Source organism: Cyprinodon tularosa, unplaced genomic scaffold (genome assembly GCF_016077235.1).
Source record: "Cyprinodon tularosa strain WSP-4 unplaced genomic scaffold, ASM1607723v1 ctg627, whole genome shotgun sequence".
NCBI lineage: Eukaryota > Metazoa > Chordata > Actinopteri > Cyprinodontiformes > Cyprinodontidae > Cyprinodon > Cyprinodon tularosa.
The window spans coordinates 310,090-335,686 of NW_024039371.1; the positions used below are offsets into that span (position 1 = coordinate 310,090).

The 25,597-nt window shown below is 42.6% G+C and overlaps 1 protein-coding gene across 3 annotated transcripts in view; it reads left to right on the forward strand.

The window, feature by feature from the left end:
• Positions 1 to 3,547: 3,547 nt before the first annotated feature.
• wdr62 (WD repeat domain 62) overlaps positions 3,548 to 25,597 on the forward strand; it is a 31,813-nt gene continuing 9,763 nt past the window's right edge. For 2 of the 3 annotated variants that reach the window (XM_038307991.1, XM_038307993.1), the window contains exons 1-16: positions 3,548 to 3,819; positions 5,573 to 5,664; positions 5,760 to 5,880; positions 5,961 to 6,128; positions 11,027 to 11,164; positions 11,252 to 11,434; positions 11,533 to 11,693; positions 11,769 to 11,958; positions 15,128 to 15,259; positions 16,829 to 16,992; positions 20,058 to 20,149; positions 20,241 to 20,366; positions 20,460 to 20,530; positions 23,932 to 24,053; positions 24,127 to 24,202; positions 24,281 to 24,392. In XM_038307991.1, coding sequence (XP_038163919.1) covers positions 3,736 to 3,819; positions 5,573 to 5,664; positions 5,760 to 5,880; positions 5,961 to 6,128; positions 11,027 to 11,164; positions 11,252 to 11,434; positions 11,533 to 11,693; positions 11,769 to 11,958; positions 15,128 to 15,259; positions 16,829 to 16,992; positions 20,058 to 20,149; positions 20,241 to 20,366; positions 20,460 to 20,530; positions 23,932 to 24,053; positions 24,127 to 24,202; positions 24,281 to 24,392 — 2,032 coding nt within the window. In that variant the 5' untranslated portion in view covers positions 3,548 to 3,735. The remainder of the gene's footprint in view (positions 3,820 to 5,572; positions 5,665 to 5,759; positions 5,881 to 5,960; positions 6,129 to 11,026; positions 11,165 to 11,251; positions 11,435 to 11,532; positions 11,694 to 11,768; positions 11,959 to 15,127; positions 15,260 to 16,828; positions 16,993 to 20,057; positions 20,150 to 20,240; positions 20,367 to 20,459; positions 20,531 to 23,931; positions 24,054 to 24,126; positions 24,203 to 24,280; positions 24,393 to 25,597) is intronic. The other variant, XM_038307992.1, reaches the window with a different exon arrangement.

A 25,597-nucleotide genomic window follows, 5' to 3' on the forward strand; every position in this document is an offset into this window, starting at 1 on the left:
AGAACATGTTGATAAGCCAAAAATGAAAAAGTTGGGACTCTTTATGTCCAATTTAGACAGGGGGACAAATTAAAGCAGAGACAGACAGCCTGATAGAATCTACAGCACACTCTATGGTTGATGCAGTTCAATCCCAGGTAATCCTAATCTGAAGAATATTCTTATGCTGGATGTGTAAAGTTGATGGTTGATACCAATTCTGTCAATATGGGATAAAATAAAATAACTGATGTTAGAAAAAAGAATGTTTATTAAGGATTGTACAACATAGAAAAATTATAAATTAATATAAACACAAATATAGATTTAAGTACTAAATTTCACATAGGAAAAAGTAATTTCCATGGGCGTAGGCAGTGGAGGCTGGTGAAAAATATTTTTGGTGGGGCTGATATAGCCTAGTGTATGTCTCCAACTAATCCGGAATAAGAATTCAAATAAACAATTGGACAATACATACAATTTAACAGTAATGATTTAATTTACTATATAATAACAGTAACAGTGATGATTTGGGTCACTGTGACGGGGTTCTTTGGCCTCCAAGAATCCAGTCTCAGTCGGGTTACCGGTGTTGGTGATTTATTGACCTCAAAAACTCAAAACAGGGTGCAAAAGAAACTAAACATACAAGATACTCTGGGCCTCAGCCTCCCTCCAGTTACCAGCAATGTAACAAAGAAACAGAAAACAAAAATTGCCGCTTTTCTTCCCACAGCCCTCATTAAATAGTTTAAGCCCCTCACATCAGGCTCTCTTATTTCTGATTTCTTCTCATTAATCAGTTTTGTCCATATATTACCTCCACAAACAATTGATGTACAAAAACAAATAATTTTTACAACTTAATTCTTTTACACAGATTCATTGACTTATTCAATTACACCAAACTGGGTTTGAACCCAGCAAAGACGCAGCCAGACTGAAGATGACAAGTCCCCGTAGCATAAACACGTACACCCCCCCCCCCCCCCCACACACACACACACACGGCTAACCCCACTGAAATATTAAGTGTGCATCCTCAATACGCCAGCAGGTAACCAGGAACAGCTTGTGTGTTTTAAGTTCATGGAGCTACTGGTCTCAGCGCGAGTGTATTGGTCCTCACAAACACAGTATAACAGGAATGTGTGTGTGGCGCGCAAAGTTAGAGGGGTTGTTTTAAGCGACGAGGTGGATTAGTCACAGTCACAATAACCATGACATGAAATGTTCATATCCTACAACAGGGATGTTCTTCTGGCAAACGGGTAGATAAATAAGGATCTCACCGAATTTGGTGGAAGCTGCATCTCGGTCGTTACATTCGCCATCCTTCCTCTAACTGTCTGCACCTGCGCTTGGGTTCAGAAGCCTGTTAAAGCGCAGTATTTTCAGCGCCCCAATACCATAAAGTTCCGAGACGCTGATTGGCCATTAAATTCACCTAGCAATAGTACATGATTGACAGATTCTCTGCAAATGTGGGTCAGTCTGATCAACGCCCCCAGAACAGAGACGGTAGGAGTCTGTCTGTGGAAATCCACAAATTAATGACAGTAGATAGGGAAATGTAGTTTATATAATTTGTTTTGCTTATAGGTACACAGTCTAGTCTAGAGAGTAAAACTGACATTTGTGAGTTAATTTCTAAAAATATATTTTACGTTTCTCTCTTCTTATCAGGGAGGGCGGTGCCCCAGCGCCCCCTATGGGCCGGCCGCCACTGGGCGTAGGTTTGCATAGGGACCATAGGGACATGTCCCTACCAAAATTTTGGAAGGACCTATTTGTCCCTACCAATAATTGGATGTGAAAAACATGTTTATAATTTACTATACAGCAGCCGCTTCTTTTCCTCTCGCAGCTTCTCTGCCTGGTAGCTGCAGCTGCCTGCTCTTTCCTGTCCCTTTCACATAGCAGCGCATCAACTGTGCTGTGCGGTTTAACTCTGATTATTCTGCCTTAAGTTCCGCCTTCTCTCTTTCTGATTGCGTGTTTTCTAGTCTGTATGTGCGCGAGCGCAGGTGCTTGGAGCGCGAAAAAAAAGACGCTAAAATAAATTAATATTGGGCTACGAAACTAGTCCGAATTAAAAAATATATTATCTACGCTAAAACAGGCGAAAGCTTCTAATTGGAATTCTGTAAAGAAGCAGGAGAGAGTTTTTTGATTTGTGGAACTTGAAAAATGTAAGTTAACAACGTTAGGATTTCTTTTATTTTATCTTTTAATCAGATAGCCAAAGGCTCCTTAAAGAAGATCTTTTATTAGGCTAAATTAAACCAGGTGAAACAGAAACGTTTTAACGTTTCCTTTGGAGGAGTTCTGGATGGAGAATATTGACAGACAAAAACTATTTTTTTTACTTCTTAAATGCAAAATGTTTACATATATTTTACAATCTTGGTATAATTCCTGCTCTAAGTGGGTCGCTCTGTCGGCTAAAGGCACATTTTAGTGGCCCTATACTCCAGTTTACGATTAATCAATTACTGTACATAGTTCACGATTATTTAAATAATTTGTTAATATGATTAATTGTTTCAGCCATAGATAAAATACATGAAATTAGCTACACAGAGTAACTACAGCCCAGATGTACAAATTCTAATATTAATATTTTAAATGCTCAGTGTCAGTTCCTCTTCTAGTTCCAGTGCACATGTAAATACAATACATTTATATGCTGTCCCTTAAATGTATTATTTTGCATGATCCAGAGAGAGCATATTAGATTAAAAAAAATAAGAGTGGGTTTTACCTCTGCACAATTCTATATCATCAAAAGAAAACAGGATAAATCCACATATTATAGACTATATTTGGTTAAACAGACACTGTCTTAGTCGCAGATAAATTTAAATTCAATCCTTTTCAAAGCGGAAAAAGTCCTAATTCCACATTCGTCAGAGCCAGTTATGCTTTAAATATTGATAAACAGCATCTAGTGCATGTAGTGTTTATAATATTTGTATTAATGTAGCAAGAAATGCTGCTGTTCTCTTTAAACAAAATGAGCCCTGAAGCTCACATTAAGCATAAAAAAGAGCATGCATATTTTTGCAAAGGACCAATGAAACTGAAGAATAGTGTCCCTACCAAAATTGAAATCAAACCTACGCCCTTGGTAATTTCCCTACTGGCCTTTAATGATTACACGTACACTCCATTTTTTATTTCATTTTTATTAAAAGTGGCAACAGTTTTCAATGTGATGAGAACATTTAGACACCATGAAACGAGATTTTAAAAGGACTAAACACTGCTGTCAGTGTTTTGTAGCAAACAATCGTGTTTTCTCTTTTTTTTTTTTATCAGTATCACTGGTTGTATTCTGCTATAACATGTGAAGGGAAGAATAAAACAGAAAAGCTCATCTTTAATAAACAAAACACTTTTCAAATGTCACGTTCAGTACGTTGAAGCTCTTCCTGCTCCGCGCGCGCTCCCGACGAGGGGATAGAAACGTTCTCAGGGATAAAAACCTTGGCATGACAGCGGCACCTGATTGGCTGGCTATTGGTCCAATGGGCGGAGCTCAGTTTGAACCGCCGTCCCGCCTCCTACTTAAGTATCAGATTTCCTGCCACCATCATGGTCGCTAGCGGAAACTTTTTGTAAAACAAACGTAGTAACCGTTGAAGCTAACAAAAAACTAAGCGTAGTCTCTAGTCTTTACCCAATTCTATGGGATGTTGGAAGTCGTTTCTTTTTATTAACCGACTTATTTTTTAAAGTTTAGCTGCTGATATGGCTGACAGAGCGGACCGGAGGAGGCAACCAGCGGGGCGGAGGAGCCGGCAGATCCAGCCGAGGAAGGGCTCCGTCAGCCGGGTACGGGCTACGCTGTAGCGCTTAGCAGCCAGGACCGTTAGCTGGTTCTCCGTAAGGGCTGGAAAACCTTTAATAACCCCATGTTTCTAAAACCGATCGATCCGCTGAGGTTAAGCTGTATAAAACTATAAAAAAAAAAAAAAAGGATAAAGAAAGTGCTTGATTGCAGCAACAAGCTAATGTTTATACAACCAAAAATATAAGTTAGCGGTGTTTGAAGTTAACTTACTTTCCGGTTTTGGAATGATTTAAAAAAGACGTTTCTCTGTTTTAAGGAGGTTTTTCAATCTGAGAGCAGTTTTATTTTTTGTTGTTTTGTTTCCACTGAGCTCCTGCAATGCTCCCAGAATCAAAACAAACCAGCTTTACTTCGTTTTAACAAAGAAAAAAATACTTTTCCTGTCTTTTATCCTCCCCCTGGGTTCATTAGACACCATAAATTCCCTTGGAAGCTATCGATATTCAATTTATCAATAGATTTATCCCTTCTTTTCTCAGCCATGCCCTTTTGAACTCTACATTTTGAGTCATGCATTTTGTAAACTGTCCTGTCTGGTATTTAAACAGTAGAAGTTTTTTGGACTTTAAAGTGAAGCTGATCTAATCTACTCATTTCAAATAGTGGCATAGCACACAATTGGAACTAGTTTATTTCTATAGCGCCAATTTACAACACATTCATCTCAAGGCACTTTACAGTTCATCAGATCATACAGTAAAATTGATTCAAAGTTTTCTATCTAAGGAAAACCAGTTGATTGCGTCGACTCATTGACTCAAATGCAATCCCTCACACTAAGTATGCTTGTAGCGACAGTGGAGAGGAAAAACTCCCTTTTAACAGGAAGAAACCTCCAGCAGAACCAGGCTCAGTGTGAGCGGCCATCTGCTGAGGCCGACTGGGGTTCAAGGAGACAGAAGCAGAGATACAAAAAGCAGCTGTAAAAGGCGGCCCCATCCAGGAAACACACAGCCAGGCAGACGAGCTCCGAGCCAACTCCCATGTCAGAGGATGAAGAGAACACATCAAACCAGTCACGGTCAGAGAAACGGGACTACACTGAAAAACAGGCCGATCTCCAGCATCTATAAACAGAGGTGTTGATGGCAGCAGTACAGATGGTGTCACAGCCAAACAGGAACAGACGAGGCGAAGCTACTATGAGAAAAAGCAGAGATAGCATAACGTTAGAGATTGAACTAACAGATTCTACAGACTGAGAGAATAGAGATAGAATGAAGCAGAGTGATGAAATAGGGGTCCCTATGTCCTCCAGAAATCTGAGCCTATAGCAGTATAACTATAGAGATAGCTCAGGATGACCTGAGCCACTCTAATATTGTAGCATGGCATAGACTATTCGTGTTTGCAGTTTGAAGAACACCTGCTTGCTTCTGATGATTTCCTTTAGCTAACCAATGAGTGTTTGCGTTATATGACTCATCTAATTACACTAGTTTTCACTAGATGTGGATGGAGCCAATGATCTGCATTGGATGGCGCACATGACGTGAAATAAGTATTTATAAACATTAAAACGAAGCCAAGAGTAACGAGTAGTTTGTTTTAAAAATGTAAGGAATAGAAAGTACAGAAACTTTTATGAAAAATGTAATGAATAGAAGACAGAAGTAGGAAGAAAAAGAAGTAATGGAGTATAGATACCTAAAAGGTTTACTTAAGTACAGTAAAGAAGTATTTGTAGTTCGTTAGTTGACATCTCTGTATCTAACGATCTGCTGTTTGTTTCAGGTCACCCTGGAAAAGGTTCTTGGAATCAGTACAGTCGGCAGCAGCTTTCTGACCTCTGACCCCGTCTCTGGGCGTATTGCCTATCCTGCAGGGTAAGGCCCCCCCCCCCCCCCTTTTTTTTTTTTTGTCCATCCATTGTGACGCATCTTGTGGCCCTATAGGAAGCTGACTGTTGCTCCCGTTTCAGGTGTGTAGTGGTGCTGCTTCACCCGCAGAAGAACGTACAGAGTCACATCATCAACACGTCCAGGAAGCCCTTCACTGCGCTGGACTTCTCCCATGATGGGAAACACCTGGTCACTGGAGAGGTGAGGGACTAACTGGACCGAGCAAGGCAGGGAAATGCAACAGAACCAGCAGGTCTGACTCTTTGGGTCTGTTGTTCCAGAGCGGCTACATGCCCTGCGTTCGGGTCTGGGAGGTCGACGGAGGTCAGGTGGCCCAAGTCCAGGCGCATAAGTACGGAGTGTCCTGCGTGGCGTTCTCCTCCACCAGCTCCTATGTGGTTTCTGTGGGATTCCAGCACGACCGGACCATTAGCGTTTGGGACTGGAGGGTGAGGATGCACAGGGTCCATTTAAAACGCCCAAGTTCTCAATGTTCAGTCTTTCATCTCTACATTTGTTTAAAGGGAAGATCCCAGGTAGAATCGTCCACTTGGAGAATTAGGTCTACCTTCAGACTGCTACCACTTGTACAACCGTATCCATTTTTTTTTTTTTTTGAGTTTTTAACAGCACTAGTGGCTTGTTTCTCTGACAGTAGGCTGACAGGAAAGGCGGTATGAGAGAGGGGGAGAGACATGCGGGAAAGGACTGCAGGCCTCCGTGCATGGGTCGTGCACGCCAACCACTGCACCACCTAAACAACCGTATCCATTTCTTTCTGAGTGATAAATACCGGATCCTGGTGTTTGTTTTCCACCTCAGGTTCTGTTGTTTTTAGCTCCAGAACCGAAAAGCTGCTAATAGTAACGTCATTGCTGATGTATTTCCATTCTGGAATCGGGTTCTTGCACATCTGCAGATACATCTGCCGTGTGAACGACTATTTAAGGTGGCGATTTATTTTCAGTAACAAATCTACTAAAACATGAACAGTGGATTGAAAATGGAGGCAGAGGCAGTGCACACACCTCAGAGGATCTCATTGCTGCTGAGTGCAGGTAGCCTCCTGGGGTCCCCTACCATTAGAATAGATTAGAAAATCTCTTTATTGTCCCACAATAGGGAAATAGTGGTGTTACAGCAGCAAAAGTGGTCACACAAATGTGTACTTCCCTGATTTCTGTCGTACTGGTGACGTCATCAAAGCCTGCGTGTCGTCGTCAGACACGCAGCTGAGGGGGACAGTTGCCACGCAGCTTGACAGCAGAGTCCTTTATGGTCAAATGGGAAAAGACCCAAAAGCAGAGTGTTAGCGGGTCAACCCGGTTTTAAAAAATCCGGGTTTTTAGTGGGAAAGTGGCTTTACTGTCATTTTGTTTCCCACCTCCTGCACTGAGTCCAGAGGGCATCTGATCACAGAGCTGGCCTTCCTGAGCAGCTGATCCAGCCGCTTCCTCTCAGCTACAGAACAGACAGCTCCATAGAAGATGGCTGATGCCACAACAGAGTTATAGAAGGTCTTTAACCCCTTGCTCACACTGGCTCCGGTGCGGTTACCGAACCGACGGAGACCGCAACTCCCGCACACCCCCTCTCACACCGCCCTTTTGACTACGGTGCGGTGCGGCTCCGGCAACAGGTCCGGAGATTTAATAGAAGTTCACTTGAGTTCACGTAACTTCACGCGATAACACGGCCCAAATAAGGATATTTGCGAGAGCTTGTTGCGGAGGGCTCCGGCACGCCGCAAGGATAGCTTTCTTGCGGAATTTTCTGCAGCGCCGGAGTGTCTCGGTAACCGCAGCCGGACAGCTCAGCAGCCGGTGAGAGAGGTTTACGTCTTTTTAATGACTTGGAATCACTGCGGCGCCGCACCCACCGCACCGCAACTGTAAGACCGGAGTCGGTGTGAGCCTGGGGTAAGAGCGGCCCCTGCACTCCCTAAGACCTCAGCCTCTGCAGCAGGAAGAGTCTGCTCTGACCTTTCTTATACAGAGCCTCAGTGTTGTGAGTCCTGTCCAGTTTATTGTTCAGATGAACACCTAGGTACTTATAAGGATCCACTATCTCAATGTCTGTTCCCTGGATGTCCACCGGTGTCAGTGGGGTGGATCTGCTACGTGAAAGTTCACCACCAGCTGTTCAGTTTTCACTGCATTAATCAGGAGGTGGTTCTGCTGGCATCAGTCCACCAAGTTCTAGGTCCACTGTCTGTACTCGGAGTCGTCCCCCCATATGATGAGACCAAGCAGGCAGCGTGGGGAGTTGATAGAGAAGGGAGGTGTGAAGTACCAGGGAGAACAGGAGTGGCGACCTAGCAGTTCATTAAGGGGCTTTGGTAGTGAGGGCATCCCTTGGATATTGTTGCATGTTTGAAAAAATATTATAACAATTTCCCATTAAAGCAATGACCAACAATCCTGATCCCCATTAACCTCTTCTCCCTAAAACGGACTGATTCCCTTCATCACATGAAACATCCTGTGATGCATGAGCAGAAACCTGCATTGTGTTTGAATGGCTTCATTTCTCACAAAATAAGTAAAAAAAGTAAAAGAAAAAACAAAACAAAAAGGCTATATAAACCATCTATAGGGAACCCTGTCACTGATAAATAAATAACAATAAATAAACATACAGTTTCTGGTTCAGTGCCATGCATCAGAACTCGACCATGACTGAGAAGAAAAAAAAAGACGGAAGAGGTGGCATCTGTGCAGATGTAGCAACATGCAGCAACATGCAGACATGTTCAGGCCGGGGCTATTGGGCTGCATCGTGCATCACATAGAAAAAAAAACAACTTTTACCAGAACAATGAGGGGACAATGGGCTACCTCTGCACCGCCACTCTGGCAGATGCTGTGGAGTTCTTTAGCTGTGCGGCGCAGCGCCATATTTTTAGTTGAGGCAATCAGTGGAAAAAGTGGACTGACTCAAACCCCGAACGACATGGATACTAAAATAATCAAATGATCAATATCTTCTGAACATATACAGCATTTGGCTTTTGATCTATAAATTTAATTTGAATTTTTAATAGCTGGGAAAATATTAAAATATAGTGATATTGCAATATTATGATATCCTTTTGTGACCCAAGTATCATATCGAAACACCCATGCCAATACTCACCCCTACTCAGACCAGAATATTGGCAGGCCGACGCATCGGTCCCTTTCAGGACCAGGCGGCATCACGAACAGAAGTACAACATGAGACGCATGCTATATTGGCTTTAAAACAAACTCTCTGCCATGATTGATTCCACCACTGTCACCCGCTGCTATAAAAAGCTCAGTTTTTGTGACTAACAAGGGAAAATTCTGCCTGCGGTGCCGGCAGGTCACATGCATCCAGCTGATGTGAGTCTGCCACAGGATAGAAGCTGAAGCTGTTGTGGATGATTTTAGCTTCAGACACAGATGGCTGAATTGCTGTCTGCAACAACGGCACAGGACAGGAGGGAGAACACTACAGTGTCTGTAAGAAGGCTGAGTTTTAAAATATCTTCATTGTGGATAAACAAACCGGATGATATTTTAGAACATTATTCTATCGGCTGATTCATTGGTACGTTCAGCAGCCATGTCATGCACATGCCCTGCTGCTCCCTCCCTTTGTTTGATTTGTTTAAAGTCTGAGGGAAGTCATATTTAAATTTGAAATCATTCTGGTTTAACAATATATTTAAATGTAATCTTTATCAGACCATATTGTCTCAAAAGTTAGAAAAGTTCTATTTAGTAAACATCCTGTCTTTAAAATCTCTGTTTTTTTACTTTATCTTCTGCAGGCCACTTAGTTATACGTCAGCTTGTACACCTAAATTCGGCCAATCATATATAAACGGTCATCGGTCAATCAAATTTTTTCAGTCAGCTAATATACGCAATGGTTGAAATAAGATTAATTTCCTTTCCCATTGAGTTCCATCCCAGTGTTTACGGGGATGGACGTCTGTGTCTTCACCAGGTGTAGAGCTAACAGAACTGGCAGCGTTGTGAGGCAAGGGCTCAAACATGTACGGCTGGAAGCCTTCTACACCAAACCAAGCTTCTGCCGCCCTGGCTTCTTTTTCCACAACATCTTCATCCCGCTTTCCTCCTCTAAATAAAAAATGTATGATGGAGGAGACTCGTCCACGACCTCCGACACAAAACTCTCCTCCTCTTGCATGTTTCCTCTGTCCATAGCGTTCCTTGACAGTGTCGTTTCTAAGTCACCAATTTAGTGCTACTTGGTCCCAATGGAATTTCCCATTGGCAACCTACTAGCACTAAGTTGCTAACTGGTTAGCAAGATGCTTCCGACAAACCGGCCACAACCAAACTTGCTTGCGAACCTTCCGCCACAACAATCTCCTTGATAATCGACCAATCACATTCACTTTATTCTCTCGTTTAAAGTCGTGCATCATTCGGGAAAATTCAGAAATGCAACGGTTGGAACGGCCGCTTCCCTACGACTTTAAAGAAGTTGTCGGGTCATATTCAGTATTCAAACTTCTGAAAGTACTTTAAATATGAAAATATTACATGCCCATGCACGTGGGCATCGTCAGTGAATTTCAATGGTGAAGTCCTCTGGAAATCTTCAATAATTGTTGTTGATTGCAGATGAGTCTAGTAGTTCCCATTGATTCTGCTTGTAAAGCGGGGAGAATGGCGCTAGGCTTACCGCACCGTGACGTCACTGCTGGAAGATGTCGGGAGTGAGGTGTTACTATATTTTGGCAAAAATGGCCGCTCCCAGACTCGGTCATTGCAACAAAAAGTTTTATTTTTGTTTTTTTTACTATCACTAAATTCATGAAATAACAGTGAACGTATTAATTTTAGGTATAAATAATGATTCATTGATTAATCTTTTCTGCTGAGTGGACTTTTCCTTTTTAAAAAAAAAAAAAAGTTTGTTCTTGAAAGTTGTCACAACATTTGTTTCTGTTACTTTAATCACATAAATGGAGGAAGAAAATAGCCACATTGGTCACATCGCCTCAAAAACCAGTAGCAGATATCAGATCAGTTGGCCTGATGTCAAAATAATCTGAACCCTCCCTAGAAACTTTTTATCAGTCGATGTTTGATCGGCATGTTGTCCAAAGTTCCACTATGTTGCGTCTCATGTTTGTCCTTTTCTTTTCATTTTCCAAACCAAATTGTAGGATTTTGCTTATGGAAGCGTAGAAAAGAGGTGCGAGTCAGTATGAAACCTGGCGATTCGCCTGCTTCTGGAGCAGCCTGTTCATGTATAATAATCTGTTTTTTCTGGTTCTGCTCGTCCTGCTTTAGAACTTGAACGATCTCAGGATTTAAGTTTTGCTTCTTTGTTCTTGTCTGAGCAGAAAGGCGCCATCATCGCCTCCAACAAGGTGTCCAGCTCCGTCTTCTCTGTCTCCTTCTCTAAGGACAGCAGCTACTTCGTCACAGCAGGAAACCGACACATCAAGTTCTGGAACCTGGACGCCTCTAAAGAGCAGCGGGTCAGCTGACCTCGCCGCGGCAGATCGCAGCTCGGCGATGGCGCCCTAGAGCAGACTTTGCTTTAACCCTTTCCTGTCTGTCATCAGGTGAACAGCACTGTGCCGCTGATTGGCCGCTCAGGGTTGCTAGGTGACTATCAGAACAGCGTGTTCTGTGGAGTGGCATGTGGGCGGGGCCTAACGGCAAACAACACCTACTTCGTCACCACATCTGGAGTTCTGTGTCTGTTTAACAGCAGCCGGCAGCTGGAGGCCTGGGTCGACCTGAAGGTAAGAACCCGGACGGTCAGGACCAACTTCTCTGGACCAGAACCGTCACTAGAACTTATGGACTTCCTGTTTATTTTTTTCTTCTTCTGCTCCAACAGACGTCAGTGGCAAGCAGCCTGGCGGTCAGCGAGGACTTTGTCTTCTGCGGCTGCGGGAACGGAGTTATCAGAGTTTTCCGCCCGGCTGACCTGCAGTACATCGGGACGCTGCCGCAGCCGCACCGGCTGGGCGTGGACCTGACCCGGAGCGCGCAGCACAGGTCCGACCTGCGCAGACACTCTGGCTGACCTCAGGCTCCGATCCGTCCTGAATCTCACAGCCTGTTCTCCTTCAGCAGCCCCCGTCCCGCCGACCCTGGGGCCCCGCATCCCGACACGCTGGCTCTGAGCTTCGACCCCAGAGGCCAGCGCCTCGCCTGCGTCTACACCGACCACAGCGTGTACGTGTGGGACGTGCGAGACGTGAAGAATGCCAAGAGGCTCTACTCTGCTCTGTATCACAGCAGCTGCGTGTGGAACATCCAGGTCAGTACGGGACGTTCTCAGAGCCTCATCCAGGCATGGAGGGAGAAGAAGAACGATGCTGTTTTCCAGATTGTCCTCTGATGGACAATAAATGCAGGTTTTTATGTGTATTTCTTTAGACCAGAGGTCACGGATTAGCGGATCAGGGTCCGGATCCGGACCCAACCTGCTTTAAAACATTTATAAATTACCGCATGTTGTCTGACGGCAGTGTCTAACATCACTTACGCCGCTTCTCATGTTATCATGGTAAAGCCCTCCAGAGCATCCGGGACCAGGCTACATGTGATACTAATTAACAAATGAGCTGTGTAGGTCTGGTTTGCTGCTGCTGCTACTTTTAGACACAGCAGGCAAACCTGTAGCAAGCCGGGTGATGGGAAAGAAGGAGAAGATGATGAGAAAAAGAGAGCAGAGAAATTGTGGACTGCTGGAAGAACTGTGGTGAACTGGTGACTGGGTTGTCACGATACTAAACCTTTCAACTCGATACCGATACTAAGTAAAATATTTGATACTCGATGTCATTTTCGATACCACAAGGATAAAAACAAAGACTCCAAAATTCATCAGAAATGTTTTCATTAATAAACAAAATACAATAAATACATAAATAAATACAATAAACAATATTTTGAGGTTGTTTGCTGTGCACAATATTAAGTAAGCTTGATTAAAAAAAACTTACAAAATTAAAATTAAGTGTTCCTTCCTTGGCTATGCTTTGCACACATAACAATGACACTCGCCAAACCAGTTAAGAAACAGAAAACAGTCTGAAACCGAAAAGAGCACAGAATTATTCAATCACACAGTGTTCAGAAAGTGCATTTTCCTCTATTCTGCACTTTAGATGAATGACTGTTTAGGTGCCACTGGTGGTGGCACTGTATCGATACTTTTGAAAATTAGTATTGTATCCGGATACAACTTTTCAGTATCGATACCTTTTTGAGTATCGATACTTTTGACAACCCTACTGGTGACAGAAAAGTGAAATGGTGCTCAAAGATGACGCTGCACATTTAGAGGATGTCTGTCTCAACCTGCTGCTGTGAAGCAGGATTCTCCACCATGAACAGAATCAAAAATAAATATGGATCCAGACTCAAAATGAGCTCCTTGATATGTGCTTTAGAATGACTTTGTCTCCATTCAAACCAGGTTTAAAGCCTTGCAGGGCAGCATAAAGCCCACTGCTCTCATTAAAGGAATAGTACACCCAAAACATGATTAGCCTTCATTTTCTACTCACCCCCATGCTGAACAACACTCTGGAGTACTTTTTTGATATCTCAAATGCATCTGGAGATCTGGGAGGCTTCTTGCTGTCTGCTGACATTCAAATAATGGAGGTCTATGGCGCCCGAGGCAGAAAGGTCCATAAAAGTCCACAAAAAACGTGTCAATATTCCTCCATACTGCTCGTCCAATGTATTCCAAGTGTCCTGAGTGGGTAGCGTCCAGAATTTACTCGAAACAAAGTCATTTAGAATGTGTATAGGATTTCCTAAAAGCACGTTCACGACGCTACGGAAGCCGGCAGACCAAACCAGATGGAAGTGCGCATTCAGCGTCTGCTCTGCCGATAATGCAAGCGTAGAAGAAGAAATGTGCTGTTTACCTGTGCAAAGAAAGAAACAACGAAAGAAAAATGTCTGTGGACTTCAGTGTTGAGGAAGAGCAGGAGTTCTTTGCTGAGCTGAATGCGCACTTTCATCTGGCTTGGTCTGCCGCGGTTTCCGTAGACTCGTGAACGCGCTTTCAGGAAATCCTATACACTACTATAGCTCCACTTGTTTCATGCATGCAAATTGTTTTATTATAATTATGCAGGGAGTTTTACAGTTTATATGGACACTGCAATGTAAATAGAGCAGAAAAAATAAAGAGAAAAGATGAAATAAAGAAGAGAAAGGAGACAATGACAAAACATTTTCAGTCTGCTTCATCACCTGTAACGAAATGAAAAAAGAACAGCACAACCGAAAGACATGGTACGAGACAGACAATAAAGCAACACCTTGAAACTATTGCTAAAGTAATATTAAGTCTGACATGTACTCTGTGTTACCTGAAGATACAGATGTATGCTTTCTGTATTATGATTTTCTTTATTCAGACCCCGCAGATTTTTTATTGGTTACCCCTGCTTTGCTCCATTAGTGATTCACACCTATTATAATTGATATTTAAGGCTCAAATGGTCTGATTAAATGACAATTAAACTAACGTTGGACTAATTTTGTATTTGGATCATCAGCTGGAGTCTAAAGGGTCTAAAGATTACTTAATTACTTAAAGTCGAAACTACAAAACCTGTGAACATTTTCCATTTAAAATGTTTACCAGTAACAATCGTCTTTAGCGACACCTGATTTAAAGTAGAGATTGATAAAAAACATGGACTGGTTGATATTTTTGGGACATTATTGTTTTTGTTGTTTTTCTCCTGATATCTGCTGATCTACATGCATGAGCAGTATCCATGCCTTCATATCTTGTATGATCCCTGCATGTTGATGGCTGCTTCCTCTGTCTGTTAGCTATTAAAGGTATTGGGGAGGATTTTTCTTTTTAAAACACCTTCCCTATCCACTTTAAAAAAAATGCGTGTGTGAGATTCCTTGTGCACGCTGTGTTTAACAGTGTCAGTTCTCGTAATCATAGAAGCTTAATGTGTCTCAACGACTACCCTAACCCCTTAATCCCTCAACCAATATATAGAGCGGTATATGGTGGACTTTATAGTGAACTCAATTAACTGACCGTTCAGACAGTTGATCCCTTCCCCGTTGGTCCACTAGGAGGTGCCTGTGCCATCTTTGTTAATTTGCTCATAGATTTCTTTTTATTATTATTTTTTTTTATGAGACCTGTGTTACAGTTACAGTACGATATCTTAATGGTTATTGTTATATTTTCATGTAAATGGAGAAAAGAAATGCAGGATCGGTCAGAAAATATCCGCAGCACATATCTGGGATCGATTAGACTGATGTTAAAATGATCAACATCAGCCTAAAAAAAAAACAGTTTATCTCTAGTTCAAACTCTGTGAAAAACAAAAAATAATCATCCCTTTTAGCATTTTTTTCCTGCCTATTTGTTCTTTATAAAGTCAAAGGAATTAGTCAGTCCAGTTTTGATTTATGTTTTAATTTTCCAGGTTTACCCGGAGCTGCAGGATCCATCTCAGGCCTGTCTGCCTCGGTCCTCCTTCCTCACCTGTTCCTCTGATAACACCATCAGGGTGTGGCACTCAGACGCCCCCGCCAGGCACAGGAACCTGTACAGCCAGGTGAGACGGCTTCCAGTTTTCCAGAACCTTCTCTACCTGTTAAATTTTCTTATAGTAAAGCGATCAGCAGTGATTCTGTTCCAGATTTAGAACCTCTGTAAACAAACCTGCTGAACATTCGGCCCTCTGGTTGGATTTCAATCTGAGAATCAAAGGTTTCTTTTTATTTATGCAGTAGAAACATTGAACAGTAAAAGCTTTGAACTTGGTAGTTTTGTGACAGTTTTATTTTTTTCTTTTGTTTTAAATATTTCAAACCTGCTTGAATGAATCAGACCCGCTCTGCAGCAGATCAGCCTCTTTTCAAACCTTTAAATCTCCTCCTTAAACCTGGGCATTCATCATTGTTTTCATTTTCCATCTGAACATGAATATTCTTAAACGACCTCAGGAGAAACGGAACACAGAAGTCTGCTTCACCTGCTGAAGGTGAGGAGACGACGGCAGATTTCCAGTCGAAGAAATATTCAACTCGTTCTAACAGACTTCTGGATTCATCCATTGCCAAACTCTATTTATACTGCAGTGATACTGTCTCACAGAATACTGACACCTGCTGGACCTTTAAAGACACTACAGGCAGCTTATTTAACAGACTAAACTGAATTGATGTATTTTTATTGTATTATTTCATATCTATGTTTAAATTGAAAATATCTTTGCTATTTTTAGATGCAGCCAATAAATGTAAACCTATATCATAATGTGAAAATTGAATGAAAATGTGAATGAGGATGCTTGTGGACAAGGTTTTAAATCATAACTTTATAACAAAAAGTACATTTAAAACAGTAAATAAACTAAGACTCAATTTGAAATTAACTTTAATTCAGATAAGTTGAGTGATAACAGAGGAAAAGGATGACACAACGAGAAAATTAAAACAAAAACGCAATGGCTGAAACATTTCTAAAAAAAATTCTTGATAATTTTAAAGTTAAATTGGAAAAAAATAGACATTTTTTGAACAGATGCAACATGTTGACAGATACGTTTTTAAACGCAGTTTAGTGAGTCAGTTGGTTAGAAACGACCTTTTGAATCGGTCCCATGACTTTCATGAAACGACACGACCGATACAGTGTTTTTCTCTATGGCACCGACGCATCGGTGTTGCTGGACCAATCACTACCGTTGATTATCGCTCCACTTCATACAGACTCCCGCTGTACTATTTATACACTTGTCGTCTCTTTGGAGGCTCTGACTGCCTTTTACGAAAACATTCAGTGTTAGGATTTTAAGCACATATAATCATATTATACACAAAGGAGAGGAGATTTAGCAGAACACCTGTGTCGTAAAAACAGCTTCCACTGAAAATGAAAATAAAGGGACATCCTCTAGTTCTAACTGGCTGAAAGGGTTCTGTCCAGATGAGGGAAAAGGTTCTGCAGCTCTAAGTTTGAGTGCTGTGTTTCAACAGAGGATGATATCTCTCCAGCTTCTGTAGCACATCTGTTATAAGAACAGAAAAGTTTAACCTGGTTTTGTTTCAGCCTTCCTGCAGATGGAAGCACCTCCTTAGAGCTCCAGGTGGATTTATTCATCGGTTCTGTGTTTTTTCAGGACCTGCTGAAGATCCTCTATGTGGGGGAGGACATGCAGCACCTGCAGACTTCAGGGGAGAGGGGGGAGACTGAGGGTCCTGATGGGAAGGCAGGAATCAGAGTGCTGGGAATCAGTCCCGATGGGAAACACCTGGCGGCCGGAGATCGCTGTGGAAACTTGAGGTCAGATTCTCGTGTTTTGATCCTTTTTTTCTCGTTGGAAGTTAAGTTTCTGCAGCAACATAAAACTAATGTTTGTTACTTATTCTGCCTTTACCAAAAATGGATGCAGCTACTGAATAAGTCCTGACTCAGCTGTAATGTCTCATAGAAAACCAACAGCTCAGAGCATAGAGCTTAAAGCTTTGCTAAAAGCAGTAGCTATTAGCAAGGGCCTGTACTCATGTGTCTATCACCCACAACGACTCCAGTTGAATTCCTCTCAGAAACAGTGTCAGGACGATGGATTTTTACGGATGATAGAAAATTGTCTACCGTATTTTCACGACCATAAGGCGCACCGTACTAAAAGGCTCAGTCTCAGTTATGTGTGCCATTACTGTATTTAACACACACATAAGGCGCACCGGACTATAGGGCGCGTTTTTTATATACAGGTACATGTCCTCTACTACCTTTAAATAGCTCTACTGCGTATTTAAAAATAGAGCGTGAGCAAAACTGAGTATGACTGTGCTTTATTCATGTATTTATTACAAAGTATTAATCAAACCTGGGAGCTGGCCGTGAGACAGACACATCGCTGAAAACAGAGCGCTGTGATCACTCCTCTGAAACAGTTTATTGATGCATAAATTAACTTAAAATGCAGTAATCTGCCGGCAGAATATGTTCACTTTTATTATCCTGCTGCCTGCCTCCTCGTGGCCGGCCAGAGGCTGCTGTTGAATGGGATTCCTACTGACGGCGCACCGCTGGTATGTGGGGGTCTGAGCGGCTCCGACAGAAATAATATTAGAAGGCAGGATGATAATCTGGATGAACTGACTGCAATGATTAAGTTTTCAGGTGGACTTTCTCACTTAAAAACATATTAAAACTACTTTATTCCCACTGATCACAGCAAATATAGCTGTGTATTTATTACAAAGTATTATTCAAACCTGGGAGCCGGCCGTGAGACAGACACATCGCTGGTGACACAGGGCTGTGATCACTCCTCTGAAACAGTTTATTTGCGCATAAATTAACTTAAAATCCTGAAACCTGCCGACAGAATATTTTCGCTTTTATTATCCTATTATCCTTTAATAATCCTTTAGATTATTTAGATGAAAAACACCTACTAGCCGCCGCGGTGAGGCGACCCAGCCCAGAGGCTGCAGTTGAATTAAGTTTTCAGGTAGAAAAATAGAGCGGGAGCAAAACTGAGTATGATTGTGCTTTATTCATGTATTTATTACAAAGTATTAATCGAACCCATCAAAGTCATCATCCTTAGATTGTACCAGTTAGTTCTGACGCGTGGCTGTGCGGTGCAAAAGTGTGTCTGACGTGCGTTGGGCGGAGCTACACTATCCTTTCTCTGCCTTGCAGCTATATTTGCTGTCCAGCAGCAAAACTTCAATTTTTCCATCTGGAGCAGCAGCAGCGCGTCAAGCGCATCAGATGCTTAAACGCTCCTGACGCGCTGCGCCTGCTGCTCAAAACGCGCTGCGGGACCTTTTGCTGCGCCTATACGTGCGTCAACCTTTGACTTTGCATGTAAACTCGCTGCTTCTGCTGCGCCTGCTGCGTCCGGTTCACAGCGATGTCGAGCAGTTGAAATTCCTTTGTCAGATCTCCCGCAATAAGCACAGCGTACATTTGTTTCACCATGTTTTTCACATCAGCTGTGAGATGGGCACGCATGGAGTCACAGATTAACAGCGATGGTGATGAGTGGAAAAAAAACACCTGGTCAGCCACTCTTTCATCATCTCCTCAATGAGGAGATGAGGAGTTCTGCATGGTGCATAGGGGTCTCAAAAGTCCGCAGTAACAACTCACATAGGGCGCGCCGCACATTTTGAGGGGGAAAAAAAGACGTTTATATGCGCCTTATAGTCGTGAAAATACGGTATATTGTTTAATTCTATTCTATCGTTTCTAACAACATTTTGTCTCTATGACGAATGTATTGGTGTAGTCATGTAGCCTAGACACAGCTTATGTAAGAGATAAAAAATATTTATTAATTTTTTTAGTCCACAAAGAAGCGTCGTCTTGTGGTTTTGCAACATTATGCTGCTTTACGGCTTTTGACTCTCATGCGGGTTTGTGACATGCTTTACGTTATTTAAAGGAAAAGTCGAGTCGGCAAGGAATAATCAATGGATCATTAGCTATTCCTAAAACTAATCCGTTCACAGTGATTTAATGAATTTAGCGTTAATCAGTAAAAAAAATAAAAAATAACTTTCGTTGCGATCAGGGAGTCTGGGAGCGGCCATTTTTGCCCAATAGTAACACCTCACTCCTGACATCTTCCGGCAGTGACGTCACGGTGCGGTAAGCCTAGCGCCATTCTCCCCGCTTTACAAGCAAAATCAATGGGAACTACTAGACACATCTGCAATCAACAACAATTATTGAGGATTTCCAGAGGACTTCACCATTGAAATTCACCAGAGCTATAGTGAAACTGACAATGCCCACATGCATGGCAGTTGGATGTTGGAATACATCGGGTAAAAGTGGGGGGGGGGGGGTTTGTTCTTTCACCTTTCCGATTCCTGATCCTCCACGGACGGGTTCGTCGTTGCCAATTTGAAGAGGGAGGATTTGCCATGGAACTTCTGGCCAGAGAAAAACACGTAATATGTAGCCAACATTTGGAAGAAGAATGTTTTCAAGATGACTTGGATAATAGCGCGTTACCAGATACAGCACTGGGACTTGATCAACAGCCGATACCGCACCGTGACGTCACAAACCAGTAGGTGGCAGTAGTGTTCTTTGACAAAAATTACTCTTAATTAAAAACAATCATCGTTTATTTAACAGGATGTAATAATTTTATATTTAAAGTAAAATATTATAATTTAAAATGTCTCTGCACCTTTACTGGTTGTACATTTTCTTTATTCAGACACAGCTGTTTTGTAATTGTCCTAAAGGATGTGATGAGACCAGCTTGGTGCAGAAAGGTTCTTCTGTAGTTTTCAGCAGCAGGCAGCCGTGTAGTTCTGAGAACCCCCCCCACACACAGGTGTAGCTTACTGTCAGATGAATTCACCTTGTTCCAGGATCTTTGGTCTGGAGTTCCTGGATGAGCTGGTGAAGATCGAAGCTCACGACTCCGAGGTGATGTGCCTGGAGTTTTCTCCTGCATCCACAGGTAGGAGCAGCAATGGGAGAAGCTTAAATCTAGAGCAGCTGGTCCCAGCAGTCCCCATACGGCCCATCGTGGTACAATGTTTGTGTTTCAGGATTGAAGATGTTGGCCTCAGCCAGCAGGGACCGACTGATCCACATCTTCAACGTGGAAAAGAACTACAGCCTGGAGCAGACCTTGAACGACCACTCGGCCTCTGTCACTGCTGTCAAGTTCACAGGTGAGGACATGTCGGGGGGGCTTTGGAAGTTCCTCTGGGTCTGGATGGATTCTAATTGTTCCAATGTTCTCATTGATGCTCCCTGTGCTCCAGGTGAGAGTCCGGAGGTCCAGATGGTGAGCTGCGGCGCCGACAAGAGCATCTACTTTCAGACAGCTGAGCAGGTGTGGAGCAAGTCTGAGCTGAACAGACGGTACACTGACGTATGCTCGACCTGGAGCTGAACCGCAGCAGGAACTCTGAGCTGGATCCTGCAGAATGAGTCTGTGGGATCCAGACGGGGTTGTCTAACCGGGTTCAAGAGCTGCTCTGATTCCTCCATTTATTTTCCCTCACTTTACTTGTAGTGGATAAACATGTGGTAACAGTTTATCACAGAAGAGTAGCAGAAATACGCATTCATATTTACTCATACCAGGTTGAACCTTAATTTTAGGTCCAGCTTACAAGCAACAGCCTTTAGTTTGGCAGGAAGAGGTGAAATCTTTCCTCTGATCCAGAATCACAAGGCATTCTGGGGAATGTAGGCAAACTTTAGTAGAATTAAATTAATTCTATTGGATTTCCTTTGATGTTGATTAAGTGTTCCTCATTGAAACACCTAATCAACCACCTTAATAAATTAAGATTTAAATTATTAAGGTGGTCTCACTTTGGCTCTGGAAGCCAAAGACAATATTTGAAAATGTACCTTTTTTTGGCATGATTCTACCAAATACTTTACTTAAATTGTTATTAGATGTAATGAAATAGAATCAATATATGATGATGATTAATCAGAGATTTTAGTGTATATATTTCCAGGTTAATCAAAGTGATGCATCAGAATAAAGTCTTCCATTATTTAATGAGGGGATCCATGAAATATGGATGTGATGAGAGGTCAGGATCCAGTTTTCTGATCCCTGGCTGGCTAAAGTACCATCACAGATTAAATCTGAACAGTTAGGAAACACAGAAGTGAAAATGCCATAGAACAGCATAAAGTGAAGAATTTGTGGCTTTTCTTGTTAAACTGCAGATAATGACACGATATCCCTGAATACCGGTTGGCAGCAGAGCGCCACTAGGGGTGGCGCTCTGTCCCTCCCAGGGGTTGTTTCAGTAAATCAGATTGAACTGATCAGGATTAACTTTGTAATCAGACTCTGTGGTTGACCTTTTATAAAGGAAATGCATTGAAATGTCCTTTATTGGACCAATTTAAGCCTTTTCTCCTCCACCTGGGCTTGAAGCCCAGATTACACAAACATCTTTAGAGGTTGATTGAATCCAAAGATCTAGAACTTGTTGATTTTCACTTGTCAACATTTTATTAATTCTCACCAGAATAAGAAGAGAGAAAACCGTCACAGCAGCTCAGCTGTTGACATGATGGGGTTCTGTTTTAGAGGAGATCTGGGAAACGGTGGCTTTGAACACCAATGTTTAAAGGTTGATGTCGAAGACTGAACCAAAAGCAGCCTATATCTGCCCTTCAGGTCTATGATCTCTGACACATTTGACCTTACAGCTGCAGCAGGCAGTGAACATTTTAACTGGGTAATATAGAAGCTACTTTCTAACATTCTCTTGACATGGTTGAGCCAAACTGTGGGTCCCGGTGCCGCCCCACCATTTCCTTCCTAAAATTTTTATGCTTAAGCTCCTTAGCCACAAGTCTGATTTGCCTTTTATGCACAGAATGATTTGAGTCATTAAACCAGGTTCAGGAGTCTCGGCGTTCCTGAATAGCTGTTTTGCTCAAACATTCCTAAATTCTCCATCTTTTAGCAAACAAGTCACTCCCGCAGCAGTACGCTGGGGAAGAATCTCAGTTATCCAGGTCAGAGTCATTCCAATAAAAAATAAACTTAAAAGCAATCCACTGGACTCTGTTTCCAACTTTGAAGACGTTTCGCTTCTCGACCCATTTGAAAAAGCTTCTTGGATGGGAAGTGAAACATCTTCAAACTTGTAAACAAAGGCCAGTGGATTGCTTTTGATTTCCCGCAGCAGTGTGTCGCAGTGAGCCTGTCGCAGTTATGATGCAGATATCTTTGATTTATGCCCAATTTTGATGCGTGGTCATGTTGTTCCATGCAACAACACAAGAGGGACAATCATGAACTAGCTAGGATTGTGGGTGTCCACGTGTCTGTTTGAAGAACTTGTTCGTCGTCTACAACCCCTCATCTAACGCTGGACGACACATAGTTCACCTGTGAGTAGGGGTGTAAATCACATCCATCATGGCGATTTGATTCAGTATCGATTTCCTGATCCAACGATTCGATTATTTTCGATACTCAAGAATGCATCACGATACGATTCGATTAATTGGTTCTTTTTATTAATAGTTTTTTTTTACATCTTACAGGCTAGACAATGTTTCAAATTTTAAATAAATCAATGAAAGATGTAGTATCGTTATGTAAAATCAGTGCAATGAGTGCAATTCAATACCTCTGCTCCAGACGTCCCCGCCCCCTCCACAGACGCTCTGCTGTAGCTGACGGCAGACAGTGCCGCAGACAGCAGACCGGCTTGTTTTGTTTTTATGACTGAAATTGCGAAAAACAACTCGTGAAGTTTGACCAGCTAGGTGAGCAAGCTGCGTGAGAACGCTGGGAGCCTTTTTCCACCTGGATCTCCTCTCTTTTTGGCCCTCATGTCCCTCCGTCGTCGGACTAAACTCGCCCCCACTTCCTCACCGCCTCGGCCGTATCTAGACCCACAGTGTGTAGCACAGACCACGCTTCAATTTTGAGCATAAATCAAAAATTTCGGTGTCAAGCTCACTGCAACAAACTGCTGTAAGAGTATAACCAGGAAGCGAGGTAGGAGGGCAAAATAGGTTTAGCGCCACCGCAGCACGGGAGGGAGAATTACGTCCAGGAGCAAATGGATAAAAATAGAATGAAGGAAAAAAAAACATGAATCAATACTCTTGCGGACGTATCGATGCATCGGATCGTCGACTGTTGGATCGATGCATCGATACAAAATGATTATCATTTACACCCCTACCTGTGAGTGTTCCCCAAAGACTGGCCATGGCGCTGCATGTTTTGCCTTCGGGTGTAAACCAACAGACCGTCGCTCAGAGCTACAAACCAGCGTCCTGTACGGTGTCTGCGTTAGTTTCCGAGGTGTACCAGGCGTTGTGGACGGCACTACAGCCAGAATTTCTGCCATTAGGTACCAAACAGGTAATCCCCATGTAGAGCGGATGTAGAATTGGCCGATCGGAGGCCTCCTTTCTCTCCTCCCTGCGGCGCTGTCTTCGGTCACCTACAATTTTGGGGAGGTGCACCTGAGTGTCACACACACACAGACCAGGCTTAACCCTTCATGCATCCAAGAGCAGCAGGGCAGTGGTTCTAGAGGATTGGAGCTTTAGAACCTGGCTGTGTTCTGATCAGCTCCAGTAGAGCTAACCTAATGTTTGCTTCCTGTCTGATTTTCCAGGTAATGTTGAACCATCGTAAGCTGCTTTTAGTTCCCGTTCAGTTGAAACGGTTTGGTTCTGCTGATGCTGGGCTTCGTTTCTGAACCGCTGATCCTTGTTGTTCTTTGGGTCCAGACAGCCGAGGGTTTGACGTTCTCCCGGCGCCACCACGTGGTGGAGAAGACAACGCTGTACGACATGGACCTGGACCCGACCGGGGCTCACGTCTCCATTGCCTGTCAGGACCGAAACGTCAGGTGAGGAGGAACAACGGCGCGTTCTTCGGGGGGAGAGTTAGCGGGCTGCTGACGTTGAGCTTTGTGTTCTCAGAGTTTACAACGTGGAGACTGGGAAGCTGGAGAAGAGTCTGAAAGGCTCAGCCACCGACGAAGGAGCTCTTCTCAAGGTAAGCAGCCGCTGATCAAGAACAGGTTTTGGTCTGTCTGCTGCACATAGCCTCCAAATGACGGACTCATGAATGCAGGTGCAGATGGATCCATCGGGCTCGTTCTTCGCCACCAGCTGCTCCGACAAGAACATCAATATCTTTGACTCGGAGTCAGGAGAGTGTGTCGCCACACTGTTCGGTCACTCAGGTGAGTTAGAAGATTGTTAGATCTTTATCTGAGTACTGTGAAAAGGTTATTAAAGGAAAAACTGGAAGGAAAAGGTGCATCAGCAGTAGGAGTAACTGCTGCCAAGAGATGAACTGAAGTTGCATTAAATGAACAAGACCACAGAGAACCACATATTAAGAGACTTTCAAAGGAGTTTTCAAAGAAAAATTTTTTTCAATGACTTTGAGATTTGATTTAATCAGATATGTAATTTGAGGTGGAAATTGGACCTAAAACCCTCTGAGCTTAAGGGGTTAAAAGGAATATCTTTAAGTGTTGCTGCCATCCACTAGAGGATGCAGCTGTTCATTCTACCAACAGAAACATGAATCATTATAGAGTCCAGTCCAGATTATTTGCACAGCTTTTAACTTGACACTTATCCAGAATACACTTTATGTGGTTCTGTTTGTAAATGTAAACTCTGGATTGGATCCTTCAGTTCTCAGCTAAATGTGCTCATTCAGCCTGAATGGTGATGATGTGATTATATAGAAGTGGAGAACATTACACAAAACGTCTGCAAAATGATCCAAAAAGTCCAGCTAGCAATTAGCACAGTAGATGGAGAAGGCTTTGGGGAGTTAAATATGCTTCATTCTGCCAATTTTTACTTTCCTGAGAGCAACCAGAACCGAACTTTTAAGTTCTGCTCACAGGTGCTAAAAGTATTAATGTTTATTATTCAAATAGAAGTATAAATCCCTCAGCTTAAATGAAACAAAACTAGTTGGTCTATATTTAAAATGTAAGGAGTAGAAGTAAAAAGTTGTGTAAAAAAAAAAAAAAAAATACTCCAGTAAAGTATAATTGCCAATATTTCTACCTAAGTGTGTGTCTCTACCTAAGTGTGTGTCTCTACCTAAGTGTGTGTCTCTACCTAAGTGTGTGTCTCTACCTAAGTAAGTGTCTCTACCTTAGTGTGTGTCTCTACCTAAGTAAGTGTCTCTACCTTAGTGTGTGTCTCTACCTAAGTAAGTGTCTCTACCTTAGTGTGTGTCTCTACCTAGGTAAGTGTCTCTACCTTAGTGTGTGTCTCTACCTTAGTGTGTGTCTCTACCTTAGTGTGTGTCTCTACCTTAGTGTGTGTCTCTACCTAAGTAAGTGTCTCTACCTTAGTGTGTGTCTCTACCTTAGTGTGTGTCTCTACCTAAGTGTGTGTCTCTACCTAAGTAAGTGTCTCT